The 22,367-nt window shown below is 42.5% G+C and overlaps 1 protein-coding gene across 2 annotated transcripts; it reads right to left on the reverse strand.

Moving 5' to 3' along the window:
- Nucleotides 1–957: 957 nt before the first annotated feature.
- Nucleotides 958–22,084, reverse strand: MPZL3 (myelin protein zero like 3). 2 transcript variants are annotated; one of them, XM_026505656.4, is made up of 6 exons: nt 21,947–22,084; nt 14,241–14,407; nt 11,219–11,429; nt 9,658–9,823; nt 7,864–7,927; nt 958–4,191 (listed from the first exon to the last, which is right to left on the reverse strand). In XM_026505656.4, exons 1-6 carry the CDS (start codon nt 22,017–22,019, stop codon nt 4,165–4,167), a joined length of 708 nt encoding a protein of 235 aa, XP_026361441.1. In that variant the 5' UTR covers nt 22,020–22,084; the 3' UTR covers nt 958–4,164. The 2 variants fall into 2 exon arrangements, with proteins under 2 accessions (XP_026361441.1, XP_026361440.1); XM_026505655.4 differs by lacking the exon at nt 21,947–22,084 and adding an exon at nt 15,744–15,856.
- Nucleotides 22,085–22,367: the final 283 nt, after the last annotated feature.

The raw sequence follows: 22,367 nt of genomic DNA on the forward strand, positions 1-22,367 counted from the left end.
GAACATGAAACGTTTTGCTCTGTTTAAAATACAGCAACCTCAAAATAAAAAATAAAATAAAATTTAATTTTTTAAAAAATATAGCAAACTCTCATTTTTTTCTCTCAACACGGCAATACAATATAGCCAGCCAGTCACTCAATCCCTGCCAGTCACTCAATCCCTGCCTCCAAGGATAGGCCTGCTCAGTCCTCCAACTTACCATGTTGATTTCCTCTGACCATGTGATGTCAGTATTTACAAAACACAGGTAGCGCGTTATTCCCGCAGAGAACCCCTTGGGCATTTTGGACATCATAGATAAGAACTCAAAGCTTCTTCACTTCAAGGTATCTTTTGCTTGTAAGTTGCCACTTCAAAATAAGTGTTCTCAATGTACACACCTTCAACCTTGGCTTGATCTACAAATGGCCACCTATTTTTTTGGAACTCGTCCTGTATCATTCAAAAAAGTTGTTAAAGGGGCACCTGGGTGGCTCAGTCAGTTAAGCGTCTGCTTCAGCTCAGGTCATGATCCCAGGGTCCTGAGATCAAGCCCCTCGTGGGGCTCCCTGCGGGGAGCCTGCATCTCCTTCTCCCTCTGCTGTTTCCCCCCACTCCTGCTCTTTCTGTCTCTCAAATATATAAATAAAACCTTTAAAAAATAATAAAAAGAAAAGTTGTTGAATACTTGCTCTCTCAAGGACAATGCCACATGGTTGCACAGTAAGCCAGCAACTTACATAGATACTCCCACCATGGCCTATTTCAAGCTACCACTTAACAATAGGCTTGCAAAATTCCTAAAAATTTAACCATCAGCTCTTGCTGTGTGAGCTGGCTCCCTCAGACCACTGAATCTATGCAGGTTCTTGCAGGGGTACAGCTGAGACGAACGGCTGCTTGCTGCTGGAAACCACAACCTCCTCCCCTTCCATATAACGGCTCTCATTTTATAAGTAGACACACACCAAAAAGTAGCCAGAAAGTGCAAAGCAGTTTATTAATTGTGATGTGGTAAAGATCTCAAGAGTCACGATGTCTGTGCATATGGCCCAACAGTGCACATGCTCCTGCAAAAAAAAAAAAAAAAAAAAAAAAGCACCACACACAAAAAAACCCGCAGAGAAATGCAGCTGTTAATAGTCCAACAGTCCGACACGGGGGTCAGAGGAATGGAGCTGCCTCTTCTGGCAGCAAAGTTTCCAGTAGCACAATTAAACGATAGTCTTGGTCCACTCCCTATGGGTCTTCTTACGGCTCTCATTTGGAACCGTAAGGGAGTAACACAATAGAACTTTCAGATTCGGGATTTGGCCTCCAACAATTTTTTTGCACAGGGACGTACAACATTCCCTCCTGAAGCACCAGTGCACACTTTGGGAGCTGCAGAGAACTAAGACATTCTCCAAGAAGCCTGGGGTAACAGGCCCCATGGGAAACACAAAGCATTTTATAAATTCACATTTGGTAACAGAATTAAGAGCTCAATGTGCAAAACTTCTAAGGTAATGTAACCATGAGTAATGCCTTCAGCAGCCAAAGAAAAATTCTGAAAGGCTTTTCACTCCGTCTGAAGCTTTCAGAATTAAATTTCCTCTCTAGACAAGGCTGGTCTTCAGACAGCGTGCTCCGCATCCAGAGCAGCAGAAAGAAAAAGAGAAGAGCACCTGAGAAGAAGATATTAAAAGAGTAAGTTTAAAAAACAAAAACAAAAAACTTGAACTTCTTTCCATCCTTAAGGAAGACAGGTATCCAAACACTGCTTTTTACTCCTTTGGGGGAGAGAGAAAGGAAGAAAGAAAAGAAAGGAGGGACGCCTGGGGGGCTCAGTCAGTGAAGCGTCTGCCTTCGGCTCAGGTCATGATCCCAGGGTCCTGGGATCGAGTCCTGTATCAGACTCCTTGCTCAGTGGGGAGCCTGCTTCTCCCTCTCCCTCTGCCTGCCATTCCCCTTGCTTGTGCTCTCTCTGTCTCTCTCTGTGTGTCAAATAAATAAAATCTTACAAAAAACAAACAACAACAAAAAAAACCCAAAAAACAAAAAAACAACAAAAAAAAAGGAAAGAAAGAAAGAAAAGCTGTAAGGCTGTAAGCCAGACTCAGGAGAGAGATGAGCAAGGACACTGATAGCACCCTTATGACTGATGTGACCTTTTAAAGCCATGGAACAGACTAAGCAATCAGCTTACTCTCTTCCCGTGAAGGACACTACTGTTCCATCACTTAAGAAGAAAGGGACTTGTTCAAATCACCATCAAGGCTACAAAATAACAATGACCAAGTATCCCCAGAGCACCATCTACCTAAAGGGACAAACGTACTACCCCAGATTAATCCTCATAACATGCCCGAAAGGAAATCACAAGAAAACCCAGATAAAACCAGTTCCTCAATTCATGAAATGTGGTTTTAGCTGGGTTCCCGTAGCATCATCTCTTTCTCAGACACGAGGACCCACAAGAAGTCTGCCTCACAATTAGATCTCTATCTTCAAATGTCCTAGAGCCCAAAGTATTTACTCTCGTTGCTCAAACATGTTTTCCCCTCTGCTGAGGTGTCAGACTTCTCACTAGACTGGCCCCAGACGAGCCCAAGGAGCTCAAGACTTTGAGGCTTAACCACTGGAAATAAACAGTCAATGTGTCTTTTCCTCTCCCACTTCCTTATGTGACCAGGCGAAAAGCATAATGTCTAATTAACTAACCAGACTCTCTTCTGTATGGACTGGATTGACAAGAGAGGCCAGGCCAAACCTATGTCATATTTCTTAAAGTCTTTACCGATGACTTCCAGAACTAATAACCCAAATTTTTAAAAGTGAATCCTGGCGAAGTGATTTTTTTATATAATGTATATGCTGTAGGATGCTGTAATAATGGAGACCTCCCGAGCCACCTAGTGAAGAACCATGGACTCCCCTGTTGAAAAAAACAAAGATGGGAGGAGGGGATAACTTTTGTCTCTCATAATTGAGAAGTAAACTCTCTCGCTCTTTTACAGAGGACTACACTGTCGATCCTTCCAGACATGTCCCGCGTATTTTCTAATGGCTTACAGAAAATCCCATGTAAATTAAAATATGAAATCGGTTGCTGAAGGAAAGTGGAGGAAGTCGATATAAGGTATCAGAGAACAGAAACGAGAAGTAGAGGTTTTGTACCACCTCACTTTCTTATATCAAATATTATGCAAAAACTGTTTGTAAATACCTTAGCTCACTCATGTTTGGTGCATTTTAGAACACAAAAAAGTTCTGAAGAATGACTCAAAAGACTATTTCCTATAAACAGAGAGTCAATCATTAAAGTCAATCCAACATTTGAACTCCAGAATGGGATTTGTTAAAAAAGAGTATTTCCTCGCAAATAACTGCGAAAAGGTTCTCTACATTCCCCACTAAAAACCTTTCAAAAAGTTTTTCTTGCCTCTGATCTGGGACATCAAGAGGGAAACCACGAATCAGTCAGCTATAAGAAAGTAAAGTAAGAAACTGCACCTAGCAAGACAAAAGAAAGGGACCCCTTAGGTCACCATTCCCTTCCTTAATTATAAATTGATGATACTTTAATACTTTAAAAACCCGGTCAAAGCAAAACATGGACTCCTGGCCCTGCCAACTCAAAGGAAATTAGGGTTCCAAGTCACGCAGACACAACTGATAGTGTCATGAAACCCAGGAGTATATGCTCTTTGCTGATTCACAGCTGAAAACGTTCATGGAGCAAATAACAAGGGACACTGATCCCCAACAAACACTTCATCTGGTAGCACATCAGGAAGCTACGAGCTCCATTTCATTTTTTTAAGCTATTTTGGCACCCACGGTGTGGCCAACATTTAGGATTCCCCTCAAATAACTGGAAGAAAATATGTAATACATTCAAGAGCACAGGGGAAACAAAAAGTGTCTTTCTATTCAAGAAGAGAACTCCTTCATTCAACTAGAGTGTAACTTATTAAAAGGGGTAGTTATAAGTTTCTTTGGAGAGTTCGTGAACAGTTTATAAATATAAAAAGAACATTTTTTCAATAAATAAATGGTTCCTGAAGTCTCTCCTGATGACTTCCAGAATCCACCATCACCGCCATCCAAGCCAGCTCCACTTCTCTGAGGCTTTAGCTGCCAGTGGAACGGGACATCTTCGGCCAGCAGGTGACTCTTCTTGTATCATGAAGACTTTCATCAATATGTCTCTTCATAGTCTGAGTCCTGGAGGGAAAGAACAGCAGTTGTGGTGTTGATATGAAGTAGAATGTGACTGTCAGAGTTTAGATGAAGACGTCGTGCTAGGACCCCTCGACAGAACTCAGCACGAGGTGACACTGACGCTGAAATGGCACGGACTCAGTGCACCTGCATTCCCATGAAGCCTCACAGGACCTCAATACATTTGCTGTCTTTTGGACTAATTTCTGCTTTGACACCCTAACAGTTCCCTTTTCCATGGTGGGTATTTTTTAAAACCTCAACACACACGAAAAGGCGCCCGTCTGCAGCAGAACATGAGAACTGTAGCTGAGCCTGGGTTTTTCGGTTTCCCTGAGTTCCAGCGCCAGCTCCACCCCTTGCTGCTGTGTGACCTTGAGTAAAGTTATTAAACATCTCTAGGCCTCAGTTTCCTTATCTGTAAAATGGGGGGGTAATAAAAATACAGATACCTCATAGAAAGGCAACAAGAACTGAATGAGACAATGTACAGAAATCACTCCACATTGTGCCTAGCGCTGTGTAAGCACTCATTCAAGATTAGCTACGGCTACCATTATTCTTATTTTTATTATTTAAACTTGTATTCATTACTTCTAACCTCAAGTGGCCAATTAGTAACTACCTGGCACGCCACATTTCTCGGGCCCATCGTTCTCCTATTCTCCTGGATGACTGTTCCATACCTTTCCCTCTTTCCTCAAACCTCCAGCCCTTCCTCCTCACCTCGTTCTCAGCAGATGACCTTGCTTTCTCCTGACATGTGGAATACAGTGCTGAGCAGGGAACTGCCAGGAGCTCCAGTCACCATGTTTATGCACTCACCTGCATCTGGGCCCATCTGCGTGGCCTTCCTTACTCTTCTTATGGATCCCCTCTCCCTGCCTCTCTCTAAGGTCAGCATCCCCATTGGGCATCACACTCTGGAGCTACTCCCGCCACCTCCCTCTCCTCCTGTAGCATCATTTTTTCCTTTTCTACTGAATGATTTCCATTGGCATACAAATGAGCTATCATTTCTCCCATCTTAAACAGAAAGTAACTCTTGACACACATCTCCCTCCTACCTATCACCCTATTTCTCTGCATCTCTTCACAGCAAAACTCCTTGCAAGAGCTGTTGACACCCACTGTCACCAATATCTCTCTTTGCATTCTTTCTCAACCTTAGCCCCCCTCGGGCTTTCTTCCCCTCTATTCTCCTGAAGCTGCTTTTGCCAAGGTCACCAATGACCTCCACATCACCAGATCAGCCAATAATCAAATCTAAGTTCTCGTTTTACTTGACCTGATTCAGGAGCAACTGACACAGTTAATCACCCTCTTTACCTTGAAACACATTCTCCACTCGGCTCCCATGATAGCAAACCCTCCTGGTTTTCTCCTACTTCACTAGACATTCTTTCTCAGCCTCCTTTACCAATTCCCCTTCCTCTTCCCAATTTATCAACCTTGGAGAGCTCCAGGGCTCTAGTCTACATCTACTCCACCTATTCTAGCGATTCCACCAGTTGCTCAAGTCAAGAACCATGGAATTATCCCTGATCCCTCTCATTCTTTCACAGATACGTGAGGACCCATCCATAAATCCTTCTGGCTTTCCCTTCAAACTATAATCAGAATACAACCACTTCCTACCACCCTGGTTCAAGCCAGTACCATCTTCTCTCATCTGCATTATTGCTAAGGTCTCCTATTTGGGCTCTCTGACTGTCATGGTCCCTTGACCATGGTACCACCTATTCTCAACACAGGAGCCAGAGTGAGCCTTTGGAAATACATAGTGTTTCTCCTCTCAAAAACCTCCAGTGCATTCCATTTCATCAGGAAAAAAAGCCCAGTTCACTCCATTCACTTATTATGTTCATAAGACATGGCACTGTCTCTCTGATATCAACAAAAGCGATTCCTCCCCTTTCTCACTTCATTCCTGCCACACTGGTCTCCTTGCTGTCCCAAGAACGTGCCAATCATGGCCCCTCCACAGAGTCGCTGCACCTACCATTTCCTCTGTCCGGAATGTTCCTCCACAACAGCTATATGGCTTCCCATCTACTTCTTTCAGGTGTTTGCTCAAATATCATTTTAGTGAGGGTGTCCCCTGTCACCCTATTTAATATCACACCCTGTATCAAGCCATCCCATCTCCTTTCCCTATTTTGTTTTTCTCTACCGCATTAAGTACCATCTGGTATACTCTTTTTTTTTTTTTTTAAGATTTTATTTATTTATTTGACAGAGATAGAGACAGCCAGTGAGAGAGGGAGCACAAGCAGGGGGAGTGGGAGAGGAAGAAGCAGGCCCATAACGGAGGAGCCTGATGTGGGACTCGATCCCATAACACCGGGATCACGCCCTGAGCCGAAGGCAGACGCCCAACCGCTGTGCCACCCAGGCGCCCCCCATCTGGTATACTCTATGTTTTGCTTATTTTTAAAAGATTTAGTTAGTTATTGTTTGTACCCACAATTTACAAGAAAGTGACAGTTCAGTTGTGTCTTGAAGAATGAAAGTTCTCTATGCATGGAAAAGAATGTAAGTTATTTGAGGGCAGAGATTTTTGTCAGTATTATTCACATGTGTTTCCTAAGTACCCAGAATCATATCTGGCATGTATCAGATACTCAGTAAATAAGTGCTGAATGAATTCATATCTGAAATGTGGATGACGACAATCACGAACACGACCTTATTTTGTGTTATCAGAGTGTTCAAACCCTGAAGGGTTATTGCTAGATCCTCTTCAACCTTCCCCTCATCTTAGCTCTTACACTCAAGTTTGACAGAGAGAGAGACAAAGAACACTGCAGTGAACAGTTGGGCTGTAGTCATCTGGCCAAGTGCTGAGCCTGGCAGTGAGTACAAAGAGAACTCTAGTTTAAGCCCTACAATGACAGGTATGTTTCATATTAGATCATAAGTTGCTTTTGACCTGTTTCCAACTGCACCACATCAGACAGTCTCTCCTCCTAGGACGCTGGGACAGCCACACAAGCCTACCAATCACAGCAAGAGCTTAAAAAATGGAGGGATGACAGCCTTTTTCAAATTTAAATCAACACTCAGGCCTTCCAACATGGATATTTCTTTTTTTTTTTTTCTTTTTTTTTTTTTTCTTTTTTTTTTTTTAAGTAGGCTTCACGGCCAGCAGAGAGCCCAACACATGGCTTGAACTCACAACCCTGAGATCAAGACCCGAGCTGAGATTGAGAGGCAGACACTTAACCGGCTGAGCCACCCAGGCAACCCTGTAACATGGTATTTCATGCTGATAACGCCATAAATCACCTAACAGGTTATATCACTCTAATTCCCTGGGAGAAGAACTGAGGCACAGCAGGAAAGTTCAATTCAGGATTCTGAGTCCAGCCAGCCAAAGTCTCCTAGCATGACCCTGGTGGCACAGGCTCCTCCTCTAGCAGGGTGCTGTCAGTAGGCAGAGACTCCCCTAACCCTCCCTAACCTAAGGACACCACCCTATGCCCAGGAGACAGAAAACAAAAAAATGGTTAGAATGGGTCCCCCGAGACCAAAATGCTTTGGGGGAAGACCTTGGTTCATACCTTGCTCTGGACATTATCCGCCCATCATCTGCTGCCTCTGTGGCAAAGGATCCCCTTAAGTAAACAGGAAAATGGAACACCAACAGTGAACAGAGAAATGGCATGGGCTTACCAGGCACTCGGCACAACGAACACAAAGCCTCGCTACGCAGTCATCCCCCTCCTCTTGGTCTGTGCTGGAGAAAAAGGACAAAGCAAATCTGAACAATCACTGTCCTCAGTACAGCAGAGCACGTAAGCGCACAGCTAGCGAGGTCAGACAGGTCTCGCTGTAAATTCCAGTTCTGCCACTTGCTAGAAGGGTGAGTAGGCAGGTTACTTAAGTGCTGGGATAAAAAATAACCACATGTAAACCACGTACCACAGTGTCTGACACATAGCAAGTGCCCAATAAATAGGAGCTGGTCCCAATCATTTACTTAGAAATGTACTGGGCACCAACCGCGTCTGAGCCACTGTGCTGGGCTGGGGACCAAGACATAAAGGAAACACTGCCCCTTGAAGAGCTCCCAGCCTCATGGGTGTGAGAAACCTGTTGAAACCTAACAAGCACATTATGACACAATGTAATAAAATGTTTTCATAAGCTTAAGGTCAAACTGCTAGGGCAGCAAAGAGGAGGGAGTGACCTGTTCTCCGGGGAGGACTCAGGGAGACTCCGGAGAAGGAGACATTCCAGCTGGGTCTTGGAGGATCAGGAAGAGTTTTCCAGGAAAAGAAGGGAAGGAAGGAGAGGATTCCAAGCAAGAGAAAAGCATGTGGAGGAAAAAAAGAAAAAAGACCTGAGGGAGTGCAGCTTATTTAGAGAAGAAAATAAGCTGTGTATCTGGCATGTGGAGTGAACGAGATAAAATGTCAGGGAACAAGGGGCCTGAAGGTTGGAGCATAAGGAATCTTGGTAGATCGTGCTTAGAAATAGACATCTTAGTATTTCTACCAAGAGCTCTTTACATTTCTGGGGGGGCCACAGATTCCTATAAAGGGCACTCTCTCTCCCATGAAATAAACATACATGCACAAGTACACACATGCACACGTGCGCAGAAAAAGAACATTTCAGACCCTCCCTCGGGAAGACTTCCCTCCTAAGGCTAAGAAGCTCTGATAGAGACAATGAAGAACCAAAATGGGTTTTATGCAGACCTCTGTCACCTGTTTTTAGTAGATTTACTCCTAGGGAAAATACTGGCTCATGCCTGCTCACTGGCAACATGATGGTTCATAAATGCCTTTGATAATCCCAATCTGATTAGCCCCTCAGAGCATCTGCTGACCAAGAACACAACTTGCTTATTTAAACTGGTTTTGCTGTCCAAGACAACTCTTAAAGCCTTCCTCACTGCTTAGGCATTTTCTGTCGGGACACATCAGCTTGGTGCCGAGAAGGGAAGGGAAAAATAACTGACTCGTTGGAATTTCCTGTGAATTTTGATACACACTCCAGAATTTTTATTTATTTATTTAGAGAGGGGGAGAAAGAGAAAGAGAGGCAGGGGAGAGAGAGAGAGAGAATGAATCTTAAGCAGACTTCACGCCCAACACGGAGCCTGATGTGGGGCTTGATCTCACAATCCTGAGGTCATGACCTAAGCCAGTCAAGAGCTGGACGCTGAACTGACTGAGCCACACAGGCGCCCCTCCACTTCAGAATTCATATGCAGAACCACAGCACAGAACAGTCTGATTTCCAAAGCAGAGACTAGGACCCTATATTCACCCCTCCATCTCTCTCTCCAAGTTAATATCCACTACATTCACTTCCAACCTTGCTTCTCGTACTCCTCGGCAGAACTAAACTGGGCCTGGGAAAAAGGAAAGGGGTGCATTCAGGGCTCTGGGGACCTGCCACAAAGCAGGGCTCTGAACAGGAAAGGGGTTAGGTGCTCGGGGCTCCAGTTGAACTTACTCATCTGAAACCTCAATAGACGACTTCTTGTAGCCAGACTTGCTCCTCTTCTTCAGCCCTGCGGACTTCCTCGCCATCCTCAGCAGCAGCAGAACCACCACCACAGCTGAGGGGAGGAAGACAAGGACGGAGAGGAGGGCCACGGAGGAGAGCATGGTGCCAAAACCTAGAGGAGGAAAGAGGGAAGCTGAGAGGGAGACACATGCAAAAGGGCCTTCTTTGACATGAGTTAGATTTTACTTTTGCTCTTGTATTCTGATTACAACAAGAATAAACTTGTTATAGAAGAGGGAGAAAGTACACAAAAGTACAAAGAACAAAAATGGACCCATCATCCCACTACATAGGACTGACACGTTGGTATCCACCCGTTCGGTGTTCTTTCTAGGAGTATGCACGTACGGGTCTGCAGATAGGGAGGAGAGTGCCTAGTTTTAGAAGTATGGATCGTATTTTTTACGGACTATTTCTAAATTCCCCTTTCTATGTAATATATGATAAATTTTTCCCAGGTCATTAAAAATTCCCTCCGAGTGTTACTTTGTCATGGCTGCACAGGATTCTACCACACTGAGTAATTTACTGAACCAATCTTGTAATGCTGGACACTGAAGCTGTTTCCAATTCCTTGAATCTACAAGTTACATTATGATGATCATCCTTGTACATAAATCCTCGTATTTACCTGTATTTTTTGAAGATAAAATTTAAAATGGGATTCCTGGATCAAAGGGCATACGCTTTTAAGGGATCAGGTCCATACGACCAAACTGACTTCCAAAAAACTATACTAGTTTCTACTCAGCCTGCAGCATGAACATGCCTGTATCCTTGAAACCTTGAGTTATCATCTTAAAAAAAAAAGAAGAAGAAGAAGAAAGAAAGAGAGGAGGAAGGGAAAGGAAGGGAGAAAGAAAGGGGGAGAAAAAGACAGACGGACAGACAGACCTTGAGAAAGACCTGGGAGATGATAAGGCATCTATAACGAACCATAATGCAGTTCCGTATCTGTGCATCTTTGGTTCACAGCCAACTGTGGATTAGACTGACCACTCAGTAGTCACCCGAGAATAACGTAGGAAAAAAGGTCAGTCCTTAACCTACTTTCCCATGCTTCTCGATAAAAGGAAACTGCCGCCCTTTGCAACATAAAAGAAATGTGCTGCCTCCCATCATTAGAAGGGGCACCCTTTCAACACATGGGCAAGACCACGGCCTCATAACTGAGGGTATGAACAGACTGGGGAAATCAAATGACTTCTGCTTCACACAGATAACAAGCCTCCATTTACTTAGGGGTTTGCGACGCGTTCCACAAGACCTCTGGTCACCTGAAGTTAAAATAAAAAATAAATAATGGGGAAACTGTAACAACATTTGAATAACAACTTCAGTTTGCAAAATCAAGATCAAGAAATTCATCCTAATAGACAGTTCAGGATGGCAGAATGTTCCACTGACAGACTGGCTTACAAAGACAGCTAGTTGCTTGTCCCTGACCTCTCCAGTACGCAGCACGGTAGTCACAGAACCCGGCAGAAGAAGGTGGCAGTTAGCTTACCCCTTTCTGTGACTGTTAGCTCTGTCACAGGAATATTATGGTGCACATCTGGGGGATTCTTCACAGCACAGCTGAATGTCCCATTGTCCTTTAGGGTAGGGTTGCTGATGCTTATAGACGCATCCCCTCTGTATACATCTCCAACCCAGGAAATTCGATCCCGAAATGTACCTGCTGTGGTTGGGTACTGGAAGGACTGATAATGAAAAATCTGAGAAAGCAACACCATAACAAACAAACAAACAAAACAGTTAATTTGCAAAATGCAATGAAAAAGTAAAGCTAAGTAGGTCCAAAATAAAATACAAATGCATAATGGGTTTTCTCAGTTGGACTTTTTTTTTTATGTTTTGTTCACCTCCATCCTATAGGTTAAAAGACAAGTTAATACAACTTATCAGGAAAATGATAGACCAAAGAGTCCTAGGATCCTAACTCTCGAAGATCTAAATTCTCCTTGAAGTCTTAAAGCAGTAGTTCTCAACTGGGGGCAATGTGGGCCTCCAGGAAACATCTGGCAATATCTGGAGACACTTCTGGTTATCACAGTTGGGGAGAGTGCTACTGGCATCTAGTGGGTAGAGGTCAGGGATACTGATAAAAATCCTGCAGTGCATAGGATAGCCCCCCACAACAAAGAATTCTCCAGCTCAAAATGTCAACAGTGCCAAAGCTGAGAAGCCCTATTCTAAAGTAGCGTCTATTATTTGTGTAGTCCTGTCTGGTGTGCAAGTGATTCCCACAGATTTACTCACTTGATCCGCATAACAACACTGAACGATACACGGGGCAGGTATGATTATTCCAAATTTGTAGAAAGGGAAACAAGGCCAAAAACTAAGTGAGTTATTCAAAGGCACACAGGCAGTATGTGGGCAGGGGAAACTTCGGCTTAATCTCAAACAAAAGTAGGTACAATATAACCAAGCCTCTCTTGAGTTATCTATCTTGGCAATTAATAAAAACCCCAAGCCAAATGCATGATCAGGACTCAATGAATGTACATTGAATTAAAATGGTGCCTCTTCACATTGGTGACCGGTCACTTTGTCACCAGAAGCACCTCATTATGTCTGGTGGTAGGCAAACAATATGATCTTTCTGGTGGTAGGTAGACAATATGATCTGGTGGTAGGTAGATAATATGATCTTTCTGGTGGTAGGTAGACAATATGATCTGGTGGTAGGTAGACAATATGATCTTTCTCTCTTATGCAAGATTCAAGGCTTTCCTCTTTCTTTGTTTACTTGGTACTTCCCCATTTACAACCACTAAATTGCTCAATTCTGAAGAGCAGCTTCCCAGAGAAGATGTTGAATCACTTCTCAGTTCATTTGTTCGTGCATTCATTCAACAAATATTTATGGCACACCTACTATGTGCTAGGCACTGTGTTAAGCAAAATGACAGAGGGAGAGCCAAACAGGCACAGGTCCTGCTCTCATGGATTTTACAGTCTAATGGAAAAAACAGATATTAAGAATTAATAACATGTGTGATGAGTGTTCCAAAGAGGGAGGTAAGGGGCACCTGCCTGGCTCAATCTGTGGAGCAGTGACTCTTGACCTCAGGGTTGTGAGGTCGAGACCCATGTTGGGTGTAGAGATTACTTAAAAATAAAATCTTTAAAAACACACCCACCCACTCAAAGGGAGGTAAAGAATGCCTACCACTGATTATCAGCATCTATATAGAAGGGTTTGAAATTCTTTCTGACAAAACAAGGCCTGCTGTGTATCTTCAAGAATAATCTAACCTGTAAGCTCCAAGTTGAACTGGTGATACCCAAATCCTTGCCAACCTCTTAGTCTGACAGAATCCTGACTGACTCGACCTGGACTGTGGCAATCAGGTAACGTGACTTTACGGGTCCACTGATTCCAACTTGCGTGAGCTTGCTTTCTGACCCAGTCTCACAGAAAGCAGCAGCATACAGGAACTGCTGTTTGCAATTAAGGTTTCTGAACCAAGAAGATCTCCCACTGCACGCTCTGTCCTACTTTTGGTCAAGGAGGCAGAGTCAAATAAGGCCAGCCATAGTTTTCTGACCACTGGAAATAAAGTGAACTATTTTAAATCTAAAGAAAAAGCAACCATGAATAGACTCCTAGCTGCCTTCGAGGGAAACCCCTACCTGGCTCCTAGCTATGTGGCATTCGATAATGGGTCCTAAAACAAAACTCAAAGCTTATATATTAAAATCAAAGAGAAAGTTCTCCAATAAAGGAAACAGGATAAAAGAATTAAGGATACTTTCAAAAATGTAATTTACATACAGCTACGACATTCGCATTCTTGATAGCATCTATTCTGAACTAAAGATATTGCTGGAAGCATAAAGAGAAAGGGTTTTTTACAGCATTGCAATCTTCAATTAGACATCCACAATGGGAGCTGAACCATAAATGTGTTTTATATGTGTGTATAAAGTATATTGCTTCTAATACTGCAAGACCATCTGTCACCCACACGAGGTGCCACCATCTCCTTCAAAGGGAGCCATATAAATCAATGCAGATGTTTATACACTAGGAGACGAGGCCAAGACAAATCCACAGAGTACAGATATACCAACAGATACACCCATTGAGACAACCTCATACCACAGGAAATGAGCAACTTTATGAGAAAAGATGTCTATGATGGGGACCTATAGAATTTTTCTATCCCACAGTACTGAAGGTACTCTTTTTAGTAGCTTGAATCTGAAAACAAGCAATGATAACATGCAAAAGGAAACAACAAAGGGGAAACAAAATTAAACCACATCTCCTCGGAGTTTCTGACAATTTTTTTCCTATAGCTTATTTACAATATTCTCACATGGAAAAATGAAAAGCCCTACATGACCAAATGAATGCCATACAGGATAGAAGCTCATCTTCCTCTATTTATGTAGAAGCTCATGTTTGATTCTAAGATGAGAAGGCCTGAGGTATGCCTGGGACCTGGAATAAAAGGGAGTCCAGAGCTGTTGACCACTGAAGACTCAAAGACATTTCCTTAATAGGAAGCACTCACTGATTCTGTGCGACTGCTGCTGGGGGGTCGGTACGTCCAGTCTATGGTGAGTTTGTCAGTGACAGAGGAAGTCGACTTGAAGGTGCATTTCAACTTGATCTTCTCTCCCACATAACCCCGGACGTGGGCATCTGCTTTAATCTCCAAGGAAAGGACGATGTGAACACCTAATCAAAGCAAGCCCAAACATTTAAAAGGTAAGCATTTGGGTGGGATAGATAACAGATGTGAGTGAGCAATACAGAGACACTATCATTTTTCGAGCTCTCAGAGTAATAAAATAAATATCTTCTCAGGCAAGCCCGGAAGGACAAGAAGCAGGTATCTGCATGAATCAAGGGTAGTATTTTTGTCATCTTACAATATTAAATCACAGAATGGATGCTTGGGTAAAAATCTAAAACTTAATCACACCAGCATTTTTCCAAATACAGACTTGTGGTTAAATGCAGTACAAACAAGTAGGTCCGCCCACAGCAGCTAAAAGGCGATGCCGTGCAACCCCCCTGACACACTGACACCCCAGGAATTATAGCAGCTGCTGTGATCTAAGGGACTTGCCCCTGCGTACAGCCTGGCTGTAACCTGAAGCTACCACTTTCTCAACCACCAGCAAAATGAGAACAGGAAATGAGAAGAGGAAATCTTTTCAAAGAATTTTAGAAAACTGCCCCCAGGTTCTGTCTAGTTGTGTTTTATCTTTTCCTCTCTTAAAGCTGGTTAATGAATCCCGCATCCATTAAAAGTAAATCATGGGGAGGAAAACAGAACAATTTAATGCATTCTAAAATGTAAAAATAAGATATCATTTTTAAACTCTCTAGAGATTTAACTACTGCCATAACCGGCTCATAGGCCCAACATCGGCATTCCAACTTTATTCTGACCAACCCCCTTTCAAAAAACACCGAGTGGAAATTTATCTTCCACGAGGGAGTCATTTTCTAGGAAAGTCACCAGCACTTTGTTTTTATTGCTTTCTTCTCCACTGCAACAAGCCCTGATTCTTTTGGCAGGCCAAAGGCAAACAGAGTGGGGAGGATTCAGAACAGAACAAACCCACAGTCCATCCACACACCCGCAGTCCCCCTGGTTGAGGTAGGATGCAAATCCCAGCACTATGGCTTGCTGGCTCTGTGGTCTCAGCAAGCTCCTTTACTCTTCAGTTTCTCACTCTGGTGAGAATGATAATAACAGCAGCACTTACCTTAGAAGGTCAGTGTGAGGAACAAATGAGTTAAAACGGGTGTTAACACTGGAAAGCCTGCCTACCCCAGAGTAAGTGCCCAGTGCACCTCCTCATTTCTGCCTACACTCTCTCAACCTTTCCCATCACAGACACAGTTATGAGTCATCAACACCTTTACCTCTGTCTGCTTTGAATCGTTTTCCTTGCTCCTCTCAAGACAATCTAGTCCGTTCACATTCTTCTTAAAAGGAGGAGACCAAGACTGAGCTCACAACTCTAATAAGCATCTGACCCATCCCAAAGATGAGCCTTACCTCTGTTTCTTCCACATCCACTCTGACTTTGCCATGCTAAACTTGTCGTTCCTTCCATGACTTGGCAAACGCTGTTCCTCGCCCGGAAAGCCTTCATCCCTCAGCCCCTACTCTCTCCCAAGCCCTCAGTCCCGACCCACCCTACACACCATTTAAGATCCAGCAGATAATCCACATTCTCCCGATACTATTACTTTATCCTAAAATGTAGGTACAGACAAGAGATTTGAAAGCATGGATTTAGAATTAAATAGACCTGGATTTGCATTCTAGCCCAACTACTTTCTAGCTGTGAGATTTTAATCACAGCTACCTAACTTGTTCAAGTTTCAATGTCCTTACTCAGTAAATGAGAAGAATGACAAGACCTACTTCACTGGATCACTGTAAGGATCCAATAACATTAAATAAGATAACACATAAAATGCTTAGCACAGCCTCTGAAAGAGAACCTTTCAATATATGTTAGCTGTTATTAAAATGAACACCACAAACATTCAGAAACCTTCAATAATTCCTTCTTGGGCTATAGAATAAAATCCACATAGTGACAATCTGGCCCCAAACTTCTGCCTCTCCACCCACCTACCTCCCCCCCACCCCCATCCCCTTCACCATGCCCAGAATGTCCTCCGTTTCCCAAATTTACTCTGTCCTTTCATGCCACTCTCTGAATATGGCTTTGTCTGGAAGGCTCTCTTCATTTCTGCCAATCCAACCTGCCCCTACCACACCTGCTCACACACCTTCAAAACCCTGCTCCAATAGCAGCCGCGTCTGTGACGCTTTCCCTGGTGCAGTTCACTGCTCTTTCTTCACTGCCCTCCTAACAGTTAGTACATAATGCTACTCAAGCACATGTACTGTTGATTGCCCTCGATTTCCCCTTTTGCACACAAGCACCTCAAGGGCAAAAACTCCGAGGGAAGGAGGCAGACAGACTGAGAGAAAGAGGTGGACAGGTCACCAAAAACTCTAGTATAGGAACAAAGTGTGCTCCTCAGCCACCCATCTCTCTTCCTATCCCCTTTTTACAGTATTTCCAACGTTCTTAAGTCCTCTACACTCCTCTCTTTCCAGTGCACCCGTTCAGGAAAAGCTCAGCCCTAGATGACCACTCCTAGACTGTGGCGGGTGCACACTGAAGGAGAAAAATCACACAACTGCACAGACAGTTACCATAAGAAATTCGTGGATTCCATCTATCGCTGAGCCCTTAATGAGGCACAATGACCCTTTAACCAGCCTCGGTCAGCTCCTCTTTCTGATTCCTCCAACCTCTGCCATTCTCACCACCCTCTACGCAACCTCCAAATCCCTCATTCTCAGAAGAAAACGTCTCCTCTTACTTTTTCAAGAAATTTAAAGCTATACAAACTGCCCAGCCATGCACTCTCCTGTGTCTACAACCACCCATACTTCCAATCTGAAAGGGTGTGGTACCCCTTTACCTACACAAGGCCAACCCCTTTGGTTCTGCCCTTAGATCCCTCCCCACCAAGCCCTGCTTCAGCAGAAAAACCCTCTCTACTATCTTCAAATCTCTTCCTTTCCAGAGGGACTCTATCCCCCTTCAGCCTCTAAACACAAAGAAGTCTCTCCCATCCTTAACAACAAAAAAAACACAACAAACGTGTTACCAACTACTGCCCTCTCTTTCCTTTCTAGGCCAACTCCGTGAAAGAGCAGTGTACACCCGGCATTTCCAATTCCTCTCTTCCCATTCACTTCTGGGCCCCTGTGGTGCAATACAGACTCTACTACCATTTCTGGTAAAGAGCATCATGTCTTAAAACTACAAAATCCAACTGATAAAACCTCCAATAGATACTCTTCTATCCTGATTTTACTGGATCTCTCTCATGCAGTGACTCCTTGCTCTTCTCTATCCTTCTCTACCCCAAGGCTTCCATGACAATACTCTTATCCATTCATTCATTCTTCAAACATATAGTTACTGAGGATCTGTTTTGTGCCACTGTCTGAGCCTGGAATTAAATGTGAGCAAAATAAATACACTCCCTATCTTGGGGCTTAAAATACAGCAAAAGTTCAACACATTACCCAATCATAAACACAAATGTATAATTACAAAATCTGATAAGTACTACAAAGCAAAGACAAAGAGAGTGACTATGAGAATGGCACCAGTTATGGTAGAGGAGAAGGGAGTAGTTAATGAAAGTTTCCCTGAAAAAGTTACTGTTTGAGTTGAGCTCTGAAGGAAGGGTGACAAGGTGAGGAGAGGGAGAGCATTCCAGGCAGAGAACACAGCATATGCAAAGGTCCTGTGCCAGGAAGGAGCACAGTCAGCCAAGGAACTAAAAGGAAGGGAGTATGGCTCCAACACAAAAAACATGAGAGAAAGATGTGGCTAGGAAGTAAGCAGGAAGCAGATCATGCAGAACCTCAGAGATTTGGGTCCTTAATCTTAGAGTAATGGGAAGCCATGGAAAATACTTAAATATGGGACTAAAGGAGAAGAGACATGATGAAGTTTTCATTTTTAAAAGATCACTCTAGGGAAGACACTTAGGAGGAGTCGAGTAAATACAGGGAGATTACTTAGAAGGCTACTACAATAGTCAAATGAGAAATAAAGAAAGGTTGAAGTTGGTGATAGTGGACATGAAAAAAACCAGGAAGACAATACTTACAGCAAGAGTTGGTGGTGGATTGGATGTGGGATGTTAGAGAAACAGAAGTGTCAAGGATGACTCCCAGATTTCTCACTTGGCGATATCATTCACTGACATAGGAAAGACTAGAAAAGTACCAGGGTTGGCAGGGAAGTACATGAGCTTGATTTTGGATAAATTTAATGTGCCTTTGAGATAGCCAAGAGATAATGTCCATGGATACTTGGTGTAGGGCAAAGGTCAGCAAACTATGGCCTGTGAGCCAAATCGAACCCACAATGTCTCTTTGTAAATAAAGTTTTATTAGAACACAGCCATATTTTTTCATTTATATATTGTCTATAGATGCTTTGTGCTACTCAAGCAGAACTAAGTAGTTGCAACAGAGACCCTATGGCCCACAGAGCCTAAAATATTTATTCTCTAGCCTTTTACAAAAGCTTGCCAACCCTGATTTAGAGCAAAGAAGAAATATATGGGTTACAGTTTTAAGTCATAATATCATTAATGTCCCTCCAGCTAACTCTGCACACTGATTGTTACATACGCACATACAGACTCCACATGTGATTTAAGTTAACCCAATCAAAGTATAAGTTTCAGAAAATTTGCTTGGAAAGTTATTTAGTGCCTCTATGCTTTGTTCATGTTCCTCTCTATGTTGGAATTTGACTCATGCCCTATCTCTAACTTCTCCAAGATTAAACTTTGGCAGCACATCCAGGAAGTCTTCCCTGTATCCTCATGGCAGATTAAGGGCACCTCTTCTGTGCTCCCACATTTCTCTCTTAGTACCAGATTCTAAAATTATCTGCTGACTTGTCTGTCTTCTCCAATAGACCCTGAGCTCATCAAAACAGAAACTAGTACATCGTGGATGTTCAGTAATATTAAACTGAACCAAACCAGCACAGTTTCCTTTTTATGAAACAAAAATCATTGCAAAATAAGCATAGAAACTACAAGTTCTGAGCAAAATTTGGTTACTGAATTATAGTAAGTACACCATTAATAAATCTACCTATCAACCAACTTCTTAATATATCTGAATTCCATATTCATGAGCATGATTTTTCTACAATTATCAATATGTAAAGTCATTTTGCTGAAATCTAAACACTGGATAAGTGGGTCTTAAATGTGTAGAGAAAAGTAAGACCCATGGATGAACTAAACTAATCTACATGTCAGGATGTTGGTTCCCCTTGGGAGAGAAAGGATGATGACTGAAAGGAAGGATAATGACTGAAGGAAGTATAAGGAAGGTTTCTGGAATACCAGTAACATTCTATATCCTGATTTAGGTGCTGGTTACCCGAATGTGTTCAGTTTCTAAAAATGCATTAAGCTGTACAATTATGGTATGTTCATTTTTCTCTATATATATTATACTGAAATTAAGTGTTTACAATCAACAGATGTAAAATAATTTGTCTACTCCACTCAAAAAATAAAGTAAGAAAAAAATTACTAATCCACTGTTACATTTATTTAGAAATTTTCACCCATGGCGTAGTGTGCTGAGGGATATTTATCTTTTCTCCTAAATAAAAAAGCATTCTTGCCAGGTCAAAATAGCCAACAACAGAAATACTCATAATAATTAGCATTTTTTTTAATTTGGGAGGAAAACAAGAAAATCACATTTAAATATATGTAATTTTATACACAGAAGGAATGAAAAAAATATGACAAAACTCCCAGTTTTGTACACCCAGTTTTTCAAAATACAAATCTGTCAACATTTGGATCATAAAAGTGCACACTTAAATGGAGATACGTATAAGAATCCTAGGCTGCCTCATCTATTGTTTCTGTGTACTATGACAACTGATAAAACAGGACCATGTTTATAACTTGGAGAATTCAAAGAAGCTAATCATTTAATGGGTGCTATCTTTCAAGAGGAAAAGCAAATAAACACTGGTATAAAACCAAAGTCTATTGCCTAATATTAAAAAAAATGGATGAACCTTGAAAACACACTAAGTGAAAGAAACAAGCCACAAAGGAACATATATTGTATGACTCCATTTATGTGAAATGTGCGGAATAGGCAAGTCATAGCCATAGAAAGTAGATTGGTGTCGGCCAGGGGCTGAAGGAAGGGAGGAGTGAGGAGTGACTGTTACCGTGTATGGAGTTTTTCTTTGGGATGATGAAAATATTCTAAAATTGACTATGATGGTGATGCCACAGATCTGTGAATTTACTAAAAACCACCCAATTGTACCTTTTAAATGGGTAAGTTGTATGGCATGTGAATTCTATCTCAATAAAGCCATAATTTTTTTTAAGACAAAAGATAAGTCAACTCGAGTACATACAGGTCATAAAATAAATTTTTAAGTTTGAATTATTTGGTCTGCTATATTTGGTGGATGCTTTTCAATGTGAAATGACATCAAGTTTAAGAAACCACCCATTATTTCTAGAATTTTTTTTTCTCAATAGGACAATATTTGAATACGTGAGAGGGAGAGAAAGATGAAACAGGGATTATTTGAAGTGATAGGTTAGCCTAAATATTATATTGCAAAAGAATTTAGCTGAAAAACTGGACACTTGTGATGACAGAGTGCTGGGAGGGATCAGGGAGTGTGCTGGCAACATGAATATTAGTCATCAAATAAATAACTTCCTGGCCTTACCTGCTAAGATTTAGAACAACTGAAGTCTTTAGGTCAAAGGACCCCTTCAGAAATACCCACTTAGCCACGGGGAAATTTTATGAATTTAACAATTCACTCTGTTTCTAGCTCTATTAACATATAATTTCCTGACAAGACACACACACACAAATCCATAATTGCGCCCTAAAATGAAGGTAATTAGGTCAGGCTGAAATTTGTGCAATTTGAAAACTTCAGGAAAGCAAAATTTACCCAAATTCTAAGAATACGCCATAGTGTGACTACTGTACTTACGATATTAGTTAATAGATTAAAAATTTTAAGTTGATATGCTCTTTCTTGTATTTTAAAAATGTTATTAAGATGCTACAGCAGTTGCTTTTTCAACAAAATGCGTCTCTACTGTAACGAAAACACAGCACATCCTTTCTGTGACTAATAAAACATTTTACTTCCAAGGCCCTGGAAATCACCTACAAAAAATAAAAGCACCAACAGTCATGATTTTTTTTCCCAAAATTACTGAGGCAAACTCCCGAACACTACAACTGCCCCTTCCTAATCAGGACATACAGCCCACAAAACAACAGCAGAGTCAACCGCTGGTAACTCATCACAAGATAGCACGGCGTGCCCACAAAGCCAGAGCGCTCCGTGGTTCTATCACGTCGTGCCATCACCAGACTGCAAAGCAGTCACGCAAGGTGGTCGAGCTCCCCAGGGCTCAGGAAAGCACTGACAAGCTGCCAACGTCCCTCAGGCGGCTGGTGAATACAAGAAGAGAACACGCTCCCTCACACCTTCCCACTTCCTGCACTGCCAGAAACGGTGTGGGGGCTTTCCTGAGACCCCCCCCACCGGAACCGGAAAACCGACCATCTTCCCTAACCCCCCTCGGCCGGAAGTTGGGGGACCCAGCCGACGCTCTCACCCTGAAAGAACAAGACGCCCAGCAGTGGGAACAGAGCGCAGCCACGGCCTCCAGCCGCTCCGCTCTGCTGCATCCCGACAGCTCTCTGGATGCTTGCACACCTTGTTTACGGCTCCCGGTAACCACACAGGTGATACCGGAAGTGACGTCAGGGCGGGAGGTCGCGAGAACACTCAAAATGGCGATTCGAAGTTGCCATAGGAACGTGGCATCTTTCCAGAGCCACACCTGAACCTGCTGTGACCCGCGATTAAGTCTCGAGTAAGAATTAATTATTCTGTTTTGCTTGACAATGAAGTAAGCCACAGACTGTGGAAAAATTACAATTTATTTGTATGGAATTCTGTCGTACTAAATAGTCTCGAACCTCCGACTCTCTTCAGAAGTCATTTTTTGCTCCCTACAGATTTATTTGAACTAT

This window comes from Ursus arctos, unplaced genomic scaffold (genome assembly GCF_023065955.2).
Source record: "Ursus arctos isolate Adak ecotype North America unplaced genomic scaffold, UrsArc2.0 scaffold_22, whole genome shotgun sequence".
In the NCBI taxonomy this organism is placed as follows: Eukaryota; Metazoa; Chordata; class Mammalia; order Carnivora; family Ursidae; genus Ursus; species Ursus arctos.

Excerpts from the sequence above, each read along its gene's own strand:
- MPZL3 (XM_026505655.4), bottom strand. The coding sequence starts at position 15,840 with ATGAAGGCTTTCCGGGCGAGGAACAGCGTTTGCCAAGTCATGGAAGGA. Across the intron at positions 14,408-15,743 it reads TGGATGTGGAAGAAACAGAG|GTGTTCACATCGTCCTTTCC; the intron begins GTAAGGCTCATC and ends TGCTTTGATTAG. Across the intron at positions 7,928-9,657 it reads TCTATTGAGGTTTCAGATGA|CACAGACCAAGAGGAGGGGG; the intron begins GTAAGTTCAACT and ends CTTTTTCTCCAG.